Source organism: Arachis hypogaea, chromosome 11 (assembly GCF_003086295.3).
Source record: "Arachis hypogaea cultivar Tifrunner chromosome 11, arahy.Tifrunner.gnm2.J5K5, whole genome shotgun sequence".
Lineage (NCBI taxonomy): Eukaryota > Viridiplantae > Streptophyta > Magnoliopsida > Fabales > Fabaceae > Arachis > Arachis hypogaea.
The window spans coordinates 18,477,525-18,489,732 of NC_092046.1; the positions used below are offsets into that span (position 1 = coordinate 18,477,525).

The window sequence follows — 12,208 nt, forward strand, 5'->3', positions numbered from 1 at the left end:
GCCCGGTGGTGGAAATGTGGGAGTGCACGACCTCCAGAAGGCGGAGGGCTCCGGTGGTGACGATATCGGCGGTGTAGTCGGGGATCTCCAAGGAGACGGCGACGTGGGACTGGGCGGCGAGGTTGTGGACCTCGTCGGGGAGAAGAAGGTGGAGAAGGAGGCGGGGGCAGAGATAGTACGATGGCGGAAAGAGAGAGAAGAAGAATTGGGGTTATGGTTGGGAGGGAAGTTCCGAAGAGAGGGGTAGGAAGAAGAGGATGGAAGGAAAGAAAGTGAAGAGATACGCGGACGGGGTGGGGGTTGTTTTGTCTTTATTTTTTAATATTATTTTTATTAATTATTAAGGGTAATTTGGTCAAGATAATAAAATTAAAGTAGAAAAAGATGATTTTATAACGTTTTGAAACGTTGAGGATCATTTTAATAAGAAAAAAACGTCGGCCACGATTTTGATTTTTACCTCAGACCTCAAGCTGCGATTGTTTACAGAGACAGGACACTGAGACAGGGACACAAAATCGTGTTTGACAGAAGAGACATAGACAGAGACAATGTGTCCAGAGACACTGAATTAGTGTATTTTGTGTTCATCCTGACAGGAAGGGCACAGATACACTAACAAGAGAGACACAACTTATTTTTCATTTTTTTTATTCTTGTTAATTTTTCATAATTATATTTTTTATTATTATATTTTTCATCTCAAATTTTTTGAATAAAAAGAATGAGAATAAATTGGATTTTCATAATTTGTTCTAGTTTTATCACCAAAAAGAATACAAGAACATAGAATTTTGTATTTTTGTCCATCAGTGTCTTATCCTGTCCTGTTTTTAATGTCTTGTCCTGTCTTATTCTCAGAAACAAATGCAGCCTTAAGGACGAAAAAAATATTTAACCCTTATTAAAACTTAGGAAAAGTCTAGGGGGCCAGCAACTTTGTTAAATTCTGGCCAGCATGTAACCAGCAAAGAAAAGTGAGCCATTGGATGAAATCTCACATCCATCTCACACCATTAAAACCATCATTGATGGCTATTTGATGGCTACAAATCACAAAACTTTTGGCCCCCTAGCTTTCCTCTAAAACTTAATCTAAGATACTATGGAACTAATATTAAAGATGAGTATGAATATATGTCTACTATGACAAAGATGAAGATATTTAAATGGATGAGTATCATACGGATGGACACAATAAGAAATAAGAATATAACAAAAATGATAAATTTTTATCTCAGTTGGTTTAAAAATATGAGGAAAAGATCGATAGATTATTTAATAAAAAAAATAGATCAAATAAAAGGACACTTAATAAATAATAAAAAAAAACTAAAAAAAAAACTGTACAAGAGATAATCAAAAAAGATATGTAAACCTTCTCTATCTAAATATAATATATGATAGAGTACAATAATATTATTTAATATATGTAGCCAACCATTTTTAGTGAGATCAGGTTTAATTGTTGTTTAATGATAACAAACATTTATTGTTTCTTTTAATCACCTACTCTCCTATTCTCATTTAGTTATCCACTTTTAAACTTTTATTTTTTTACAAATAACTGTCCTCTTGATAAATCAAATATAATATTAGTTTTTTAGTGAGAAAGAACACATCAGTAAAGTAGTATAAAATGAATAGTTATCGATATTAAGAATAAACAACTTTGTCATTAAATTTTTAACTTATAAATTCAATTCATTTCAAATTTTTCTTATCAAAATAAACAATTAAAAATGGACACTTAATTAAAAACAAAGGGAAGAATAACTACTCACTGCTAAAAACCAATTCAATAGCACAATTTTATTTGACATTTTAATTTGTTTTAAATTAAAACATCATTTTAAATTAAAAAAGTGCGGATTGATAATAAAAGTATAAAACCGCTATAATAACAACGATTTCCGCAAACCGAAAGACACCTAAACAAGAAAAGAAAAAAGAAACAATAAGGAAACAAAATTATGATAGCCATGCACGTTATGGTTAATGGACCAAACGATAACACCTTTGCATTTCTCTTTTGATCAAAACGAACCAGGGCCCTGTTGGCCCCTCTCTCTCTCTCTCTCTCTCAATCCTTTTTTGCATTGCGGTTTCTGTTTCTTGCATTGGAAAACATGAAAACGGTAGCCAGTTGATCTTATATTCAATTGAAGAAACCACAAAAATCCGTATGCCCTTTTTCTAAGTTTGCATTTTGGAAATGGTGGATAGGATGGTGAAGAAGGAGGTTGAACAACATGATGAACAAACTGTGACTCTGGGTTTCTATGGAGATGAGCAAGCTCAACGGAGGTTTTCTATAAACATGATGGTTTTCCTTTTTCTCTATCTCTATTTTCTCAAATTTTGTTTTTCATTGCCATGTTTAATGTTCTGGATGTTGAATAGCATAGGATTTGTTGGGATAAGAGGAATCTTCAATTATTATTAGTTATTAGTTATAAATCGTAGCTATAAAATCTTGCATTAATGCAGCATTGTTTGATAAACTTTTAATCAACGTAATATTTTTTTTTTTTTGGTGACTAATCAACGTAATATTTAAATGTATGTAAAAATGAATTATTATCTAATTATATTCTTAATGTTCTTTATTTTGAACAAAATTTTGTACAAATAATCTATATGATATGTTGTTACAATTCAAAAGGTTGAATTGACGAAAATAATATTATTTAAAAAGTTTTTGAAGGTGTAAGTTTTTCCAATTTTCTTGCCTCATTATTATTATTATTTGGTGTCTTATAATTTCTTTCACCAAGTTGATGCTAGGATCCTGCTATGCTAGTGTGATATTGATACCTTCTTTGAAGCCGATATATATTGCAATTTTTTTTTTGTTCAGGATAAACAAAACAAGGCCACGGATAACAAAAACAAGGTCTTAAACTCGGATATAAAGCCCGTAATATTTTTATCCTTTTATTGTTGTTATTTAATGTGTTACACTTGAAGATCTTCCTGCTATGAGTTTGTTTAATTTGTGTATCTAGCAATGTAGATTACAACAAAATGATAAAGAATATCTAATTACTAGGCAAGCACTCTTTATTTGGGGAAAAAAAAAAAAGAATTGGCTCAAGTTAGTCTTTCTAAGATATAGGAAACATCAATGCAAAATTTAATAAGTGTTTAGCTACAAAAAAAAGTTGTAAGATTCGTGATTTTGTTAAATTTAGAGGAATTATGAGATGATAAAAACTTGGAATTACCCATCCCAAGTAGATCATAATACTGAACAGACAAGCCGTCACAAGGATTTTTAGAGGGATTATGAACTTACTTTCTTGTTGGACAAGACAAGAAGCTTGACTCTGGAAAACCATCCTTAGAGAGAGTTTATAGAAGTTCTATTTTTTTTTTTTTTTTTTTTTTTGGGTTTTTAGGACCTTTCACAATAAATTGATTAGTGCTTTACACTGAGAGGACTAAATTGATGGGGAAAAAATAATACACAAATTATTTGGAAGACTAACTTGACATCCCCTGTACCTTTTAGGGTCAACATTTTTTCTTTATATTTTCTTTGTATTTGAGCAAACACTAACTTGTTGTAATTTGTAAGAATGAATATATGCATTAATTTTCAGCTTTTACTCTACATCAATGTATAATACATGTGATTGATAGTTGTGTCAATATGTTTCTACAGGTCACAAATGGCGAGGCACAAAAATTTGCAAGGTTAATATTATATGCAAATTAAGTTATCAAGTTGTTTCATTTGTTTTTGGTTTGTCGAATTAAGATTTGATTTTGGGTTCCAGCTCTATGAAGGGTACAACAGCAGAAGCAACATCCTCTCGTGGTGAGGCTAAGTCATCTGCTGTAATTCGAGCAGAAGAGATCCGATCGAGTTTGCAAGCGGAATACCCGAGTTTTGTGAAGTCATTAGTGAGATCACATGTTGCTAGTTGTTTCTGGATGGTAAGCAAAGTTTGGAGGATAAATTAAGAATATGTTGGAGGCATGGAATAATGTGTATGTGTTATTTTGAATATAGGGTCTGCCTGTGGCATTCTGTAAGAAGCACTTGGCGGATAAGGATACAACGATGACTTTGGAAGATGAATATGGCAAAGAATACAAGATGAAGTACATCGCATGCAAAACGGGATTGAGCGCTGGTTGGAGACAGTTTTCTGCTGTGCATAAGTTGCAGGAGGGTGACGTCTTGGTCTTCCAGTTAGTTGAACCTGCCAAGTTTAAGGTCATGCTTTTCATTTTTCTTTTTATTACTTAAAAGCAAAATGGAGCGTGTATTTCTGTAAACTAAAACAATTATTGTTGCAGATTTATATAGTAAGAGCAGATAATTTAAGGGAAGTAGATGGGGCCCTTTCGCTTATGAATCTAGACAGTTATGCAAGACAAAAGCAGAGAGGCAAGCCTTGTTTTGTTTCTCCATGCTTTGCCTTCTTACATTGTATGCTAACATTCTTTAGTTGCTTCCTTGGTGTTCTCAGAGAAAGAAAACCCAGAGAATGATGCTTTAGATGCTAGTATTACAAAGAGAAAACCCGGAAAATCTGTCGCAATTGACGTCCAAAAGAAAAAGCCATCAAAGCCAGGGCATAAATCTGTGCAACCGGCGCAATCCGAAAACGATAGCGAAGAAGCACTCTCAGAAGTATTTGAGGGGTTTAGAACGCTTGACTTCAAAGATGTCAAAGGATTTGAAAACTTTAGCATCATAGTGGATGGTGTGGTATTAGATGCCGAGTTCTCTAATGAGGTTAGAAACAAATACTACAAACTATGTTATAGCCAACGTGCTTTTCTTCATGATAACCTCACCAGGGGGTTGAACTATAAGCTAGTTGTTGGAATCATAACCGAGACTGTAAACATTGCGGACGCCATCAAAGTTAGCGTGCTAGCTACGCCACGATTCGACTTCTCGAATTGGGACAAGACCCTGCTTGCCTTTGAGCATATGGGCATGAATGTTGAGTTCTTGAGAGTGAAGTTGCGGCGATTGGTGAGCATTGCATATGAGACTGATGATGCCTTAGAAACCAGGAGATACTTCCAGTATAAAAATCAACACTCAAGAGCAGATGCGGAAATAAAGAATATGGAGTCCAAGCTGGAAGATTTGAAAGGAGCTTGTAAGGATTTTAGTGCTTACATTAAGAGTTTGAAGCAAAAAGCTGAAACTCATCAAAACAAGTTTCAGAAAGAGGTTGCTTCTCCTTGGTGAAACAAACTTGCATTCTTTATGTGCTAGAATAATGTAAATCTTGTTTATATAATGGGATGTTGGCTCATCATTATTTGGCTTGGTTAATTTATTCTATCTATAACTTATATTATGCTTCAATTTTATATTATAGTGAGTACATGCTCTAATGTGAGCGCAACTTAGTGTACCCGTTAATTTTTTATGAGTACACACTAAAATACTCCTTGCCATTGATTGTACCCGTTAAAATTGTTTCCTAGATTTTAATTGCACAAAAAATATCTAAAATATGTTGGTTAATGTGATGTAGGATAATCCTTGACTCATTTTTCATTAATAACATACTAATAATGTGGGCTGATAATATGAACTGTTAGTGCTACGTGTAATGATTGTATCAATGCAATGGGTGACATATGATGACATGTTCACGTGAAAGAGAGTCTGAAGTGTAACATATAAGACCTAAAAATTTATTTAGGCCATTCTTTAATATTAAATTAGATGAGAGAATTTATATTGTCTGTTAAGTTAAATCAATAATCAATTTTCTTCGATTTTAGCTCTAGTTTGGAAACTAAGTTCTTAGCCTCATAGTTATTTTTAGTTATATGGTCTATCTTCAAAATTAGTTCGTTTATTAAGCTAATTCCCTAATTAAAATACTCTTAGATCTAATTTGTCTCAACTTTAATACTCAACGTTCTAAGTTTTAACTGTGCAAGACAATCTAGAATGATTACAATCTTTCTACAATATTTTTGTAACAGATTCTAAGAGATCATAACAATTTTTTAATAAATGGTCCTCCTTTTGCAACCCAACAATAATAAAAAAAAGAAAAAATATATAGAACCAACTAATAATCAGCCAAGAATGGAACAACATAGTTAATTATAATTAATTTAATTTTATTAATTTATAATTTAATTTGTTTTTTAAATTATTGTTGACAACATACAAAACATGAGGGAAGATACGATAGTCATAGGAGAGAATCACGGAAACAGATGCGCTGAACATTCAGTTTCACTGCCCTAGGTTACCCTTTCCAACTAGCGCCGTCATTCTTTTTCTCTCCCCCAAGAAGCATAGCCGCCTAACTCCTCCACCGTCTTCACCCAATTACTCAAGCTGTGTCGCCGTCGTCACTCTTCAACCGTGGGGGTCGCTTTTCATTCACTAAGAAGCCGCCGTTGGTGCAACACGTCCCCGGATGCCTTGCATGCATGTCACGTTGATCATCATCACTTGCTTGAGACCATCCACATCAAATGATATAAACCGGGGCTCCGTCCTTGCTTTTCCTCGGTGAGTGCCGCTTTTACTCTAAAAAGAAGAAGTGGCCGTCGCGGCGCAAATATTCGGGAAAAAAAATTCTCCATGGAACACTCACTTCCGGAAGGGGAACTGAATAGCACAGTGATCAATGCTAGTGAAGGCAATGATGAATTGAATGACGATGGCGTTGTTAATCAAGAGGGTTCCTTGGTATGTTGTATGTTGTATATGTTAGTCTTGAATTGCATGATGTTATATGAGAACCTGAAGTGTGAATGTTTCTTTTCCATGTTTTTTAGATGTTTCTTAAATTTATTTCTTTGAAAAAAATGTGGCACACTGACGTTGACGTTGCTAGTGGACATGTTAATAAGGTATGATTGCAATTGAATACATTGGGTTGTGGAGAAGGCTATGCTTAACTAATGTCGTTGATACTAAAAATTCTAATAGAGATAGACATAGATAGTGGATATGGAAATTAATTGGGTTGTGTAGAAGAAATGTAAGATCTATGTTAGAAAAGACAAAATTATTGGTAGTTTATATTGCCCTTTCGGATGCGAAATTCAAGCTGACTGATCACTGTGCCAGCATGCGTTCCACTACTCTTGATGGGACTCAGAATACGATGCATGGAGCACATGCGATGTTATTTTACATGACATACAGGGACCCTCAAGGGTGAAAACCAAAGGACGGCCGAAGGGTAAGAGACTTGGAGCAGATAAGTCAATCAAGAAGTCAATGGAAAAAAGGAAGAGGAAATCACAACCGGTATGTGTCAGAAGTGACGTCTATGTTAAATTTTTTATATGGAATGGTGTTCCTGATTCATATATGTTGTTCTCTTTGTGTTGTGGATCTTGTAGGATGTTGTTGACCTTCAAATAGATAATGATCGTCAAGGTTCTGTAGACAACAGATTTGAGGATTCTACTATATGGAATTCATCAGATGGTGGCAGATTCATGAATCTGTTGAACTCTTTTAGGCATTTATAGTCAGGTTTCTTGGCATGAGTAATTTGTCATTCTTAGCTAGATTTCTCGGTCCTTTAGACACAACTGAATAAACTCTTCATTTTTCTGTTTTGTCACTTTCATTTATCCTGTTATGAAGTATTCATTAAAAGAATCAAAAGTACAAATGTTGTTATTGTTCCCCAATATTTGGTTACTATGGTTTTAAAGAAATGAGGTATCACTTATTTGTTCGCAAAAAAATAAATGTATTAAATCCGGCCCGAAATTTGCCATTTAGAAAAAAATAAAAGCCATTCATATCTCAATGAAATGCACGCTGTCGTTAATGCGTAACACATGAAACAAAGAAATCATATTCAAAACCATCCATTTTACAAGAAAAAGAAACATCCGCGTGCCTATCAGTAGCAACATCCAATTAAAATACACCGACCAGAGTTGACGAAATAGTATAATTATGCAATGCATTCATTAATGAACTCGTGACATCCACAATAATTAAAACTAACTGTTTGAGGATCCTGAAATACCTAACATATGAAACCTGCTGAGGAGTATATAACAAAACACGAGCCACACACTTCTGAATGAAGGACTCACAAGTTCAAATGACTAAGATATTATAGTTGAGAAAACAGATTTAGAATCATCCAACTTACAAGGAAAAGTAACATCCGTGTGCCTATCAGTAGCAATATCCTATTAAAATCCTGGTTAAATTCACCGGTGCCACCATAAACGAACCGGCTGTGTAGATTGATTATGACCGAAGGCAGTGCAAAGCTTAAACTGCCATCAACGTCACAATTTCAGCAATAGAAAACAGTGATAAAAAAAAATAAATAATGCCTCATTTTAGTTAACACCACGCTTAGTGAATGGAAAGAACTGCAACTTAAGCATAGGCATGAACAAATGTGTACTGTACACCGATCAGGGTTGACGAAATAGTATAAATATGCAGTGCATTTCTTAATGAACTATTGATATCCATAGATTGAAAACTAATTGCTTGAGAATCTTAAAATACCTAACATACGAAACCTGCTTAGGAGTATCTAACAAAACACGAGCAATTCACTTCTCAATTAAGTATATAAAGTTCAAATGCCTAAAATATGATAGATCAAAAAATAAATTCAGAACCATCCAATTTACAAAGAAAAGAAACATCATAATGCCTAGCATGAGCACCATCCATGCAGAGGATTTGTCTTGATTGTCACCATCAACTTGACAAAATCCGCAACATGAAATCATGAACCTGCTGTGAAACAGACTTTGTTAGGCTCACACGAAACAAATCTAAGTCGGCAAATGGGTATATGAACGCCTATAACTCTATCAGGATGCCATGGATAGACTAAGGTATGTATATTGATTTTTTCTTACCTAGGCATCTGTCTTCTTCCGTTGTTTCCCTCCCTTGGCTGTTCTAGTGGCTGTACAAACATCATAGGCAATATCAGAAGAGTTCTCAATAAAACATAGTTGATGATGCAATATGAAACCCACATCAATTAATACCATATCAAACCAACATTCGAAGTAGTAATTCTAACTACAGAAACATCTATTCGCTAGTTATAGCAATTCAGCAACATCCAATAAAATGGTTCCTGAAGCTAATCATAGATTACAAAACAAGAATAAACCATTTCAAATTTTATGTTCTAGGTATCTAATAAACACCAAGAGATATAGTAACACCACCAACAAATATTGGCAAAGAAACCAAATTTACTTGCTGTTGTTTATAAAATCAGTTCAGACTCAATTTCAGTTCGAAAATAAATCACAATTATTGTTCTTTTAATTAGTTTGAATGACTAATATTTCAATATACATATTCTTAATTTATTAAGTGCACGTGCATATATGGAAATTGAATCCTTGCAAAGAACCGCTTACAGTTCAATTTGAAAAATGCATACCATAAGAAATTTGCAGTTGTGTCTATTTCACGTACTAATAATGTTATTTAGTTATTTGAACTTATGGAACAACAAAGCACGTTGATACACTTGTATTATTCGTTAAAACAAATTATGAGACCTAAAGTGAAACGGAACACATGTCGAATATTTGAGCATGATGTCCATATCAAGAGGCTAATCTTTCCAACTCTTGAGAGAATTGATAAGATGATTCATCTGTTCGTATCATTATAGAATAAAGTATATATGGATTCTACCAAGTAGAAATCATTCTTTATCCTATGATAATGAAATAATTAGCCTCCATACAAATTGATTATTGAAATTCCAATTGCACTATTTGAGTCTCTGATATTGAATTGTAAACAGCATAGTGGTTCTTCTAACCATTTTAGCAGTGACTAAAATAGTAGTTGAAACACCAATATCATTTTATTCCACTTAATTAAGGCAGTTTGTTGCCACTCATCATCATGGTCATGAACTCATTCAAGTCAATAAACCCATCACCGTTACCATCCACACCCATCACCATCTTCTTACAATCACTAACGTTACAATTTTCGCCAAGCCTCTTGAGAACTTGGGACAACTCCTCCGCACTAATCTTCCCATCACCATTCAAATCAAACACTTGGAAAGCGCTCTTCATCTCCATCTGCTTCACGTTCTCGTCATCGTTATCCTCCCCCTTAAACATCCCCATGAACTCGTCGAAATCGATGAAAGAATCTTCATCGGTGTCGATGGCCTTGAACGAGTTCAAAGCCTCGGCATCACCGAGATTCCAACCCACGGTGATAATCGCGGCTTTGAACTCTTCAAAGGAGATCTTGCCGTCTTTGTTTGCGTCGAATTTGTCGAACACCCATTTTATTTCCTCTTCCTTTGGCTGGAAACTCGAATTGGAGGATGAATTTTTGGGTGGAGAACAAGATTTTTCTATAGAACTATCGCTTTGAAACTGAAGGAAACTCAAATCTGACATAATTATCTATCTATAATATAGGACTTATGACTATATAAATACTAATTAAGAGATAAAGAAGTTTTTGGTTTTGTGAATGCTGCTACTAAGTGAAGGCTTGAATATATATATAAACTTCGGATTCCGTTGAGATAAGCTTTTTAATTAGTGGAAATGTATAGTAAAATGAGAATCTTGAACGGCTACGTCTCATCGTGATTCTTCCGCAGTGTGAGGTGGCTCTTTAGGATTGCTTTCTAATCACTTTATTTTTATTTTTATTTATTTATTTTATCAAAAATTGGAGACTCGAATTCGCGACCTCTTAAGTGAGCATTAGGATATTATGTCATTTGAACTATAATTCATTAAACACTTTATTGATAAACATTCATGCTGCATATAAATAAAAAATAGTGGCCAATCAGTTACCAATCACTTTATGAAAATACCACGATGCTAAATCAAGTTATTTTAATAATTAAATTTAATCAAGTTATTCTAATAATTTAGCACAACAGAAATTAATTAAAAAAAGAAAGAAGAAAAAGAGGGATTCATTGCAAAATAATGCATAAAATATAGAGGGATTCGTTACAAAGAAAAGAAAGAAGACCGATCCATCGGTACGCTTGCAATATGTACGAGACTATGAGAGAAAATACCTATATAAAAGTCACAAAAAAAAAATTACCTATATAAAAATATATATTTGATATTCCATAGAAAATTTTATTAAAATATTATAAATAAATTTGATTATTTATATGAAGTGGTTAGGTAAAATATAATTTTTATAAGAAAATTATAAAAAGAAATAATTAGTTATTTGGTAATGTTTCTATATATAATATTTATATCTATTTTAAATTAAATTAGATCATTTAATAGTTGGTTATTTATTTAAATTTTGAAATTAACATCAAGCAAGAAGTGCGGGAACAGTTACAAGAAATTCAAATTTTTTGCAAGTGGTGTACAAATAGTAACTGTTAGCTGATATTAGGCTAGTCTATAAATAGAGCTTTAGGAAATATTGTAATCAGTTCAGTTCTTCTTGGAAAACGTTTAGAAATCCAAAAAACGCTCTCAGCCCCTTGGCATCACAGAGTAAAATTGGGAATCTTAAGTAATTCCTCTGAACACAAACACTTGTACTTTGCTTTTTTCCCGTTTTTATTAATAAAATTCCTCTACTTTTACGTCTTTTTCTCTTTTACGTTCATGTTTCTTCCTTCATCTTCTTTTTAATTTCCTGTTTATTTTAATTTCTGCATTTTACTTTGTCTCCGGCACCTTGCATGTTTTCTTTTCATCTTTAATTTTACTTTCGAAACTACAATTGAGACCTTGAGACATCCACAAAAGGAGTCGTTTTCGCTCCTTAAATTAAGATTGTGAAACAAAACTCGAAAATTGTTGATTTATTTGTTGTTAACAATGGAACAAAAATTCAAGTAAAACAAATTGGCTCGCCCAGTGGGACCTTGTCAATAGATTGTAATTTGTCAAAAGAAAAATCAAGAGTTTTTGAATTTGCATGTGGTTGTGCAGTGGTAAGTTCGTGCGTCCAGAGCCAAGGAAATCAGCGTCAGTTGACATGTCAAATACTTCTGCAGCATCTTCTTCTACTTCTAGTGATGAGATTAGAGGAAATGAATCCGGAAATTCTCCTGTGGTTTCAAACGTAGAGCCTACCTTGATGTCAGTGAGGCATGATGGCGTTGATCATGCCCATACAGGGTTAAATACAACTCACATAAATACCGTGGGGTGGCCGCCATATGGCTTGCCACCGGGGTATGTTCCCTCCATGGTGACACAAGGATTGCCTGTG

At 33.9% G+C, this 12,208-nt stretch overlaps 2 protein-coding genes across 4 annotated transcripts; one reads left to right on the forward strand and one right to left on the reverse strand.

Annotated features, from left to right (window-relative positions):
- Positions 1–2,014: 2,014 nt before the first annotated feature.
- Positions 2,015–5,305, forward strand: LOC112720464 (B3 domain-containing protein Os01g0234100-like). Of its 3 annotated transcripts, XM_072206561.1 has the most exons (8): positions 2,015–2,138; positions 2,227–2,326; positions 2,861–2,920; positions 3,668–3,699; positions 3,783–3,942; positions 4,019–4,225; positions 4,309–4,399; positions 4,482–5,305. In XM_072206561.1, the coding sequence occupies exons 2-8, from the start codon at positions 2,228–2,230 to the stop codon at positions 5,216–5,218; spliced, it is 1,386 nt and encodes a 461-aa protein (XP_072062662.1). In that variant the 5' UTR covers positions 2,015–2,138; position 2,227; the 3' UTR covers positions 5,219–5,305. The 3 variants fall into 3 exon arrangements, with proteins under 3 accessions (XP_072062662.1, XP_072062663.1, XP_025627203.1); XM_025771418.3 differs by having other exon boundaries at positions 2,073–2,326; XM_072206562.1 differs by lacking the exon at positions 2,861–2,920 and having other exon boundaries at positions 2,069–2,326.
- A 4,162-nt stretch (positions 5,306–9,467) lies between these two features.
- On the reverse strand, positions 9,468–10,519 carry LOC112720465 (probable calcium-binding protein CML32). The gene has a single exon (XM_025771419.3). The coding sequence runs from the start codon at positions 10,390–10,392 to the stop codon at positions 9,850–9,852; it is 543 nt and encodes a 180-aa protein (XP_025627204.1). The 5' UTR covers positions 10,393–10,519; the 3' UTR covers positions 9,468–9,849.
- Positions 10,520–12,208: the final 1,689 nt, after the last annotated feature.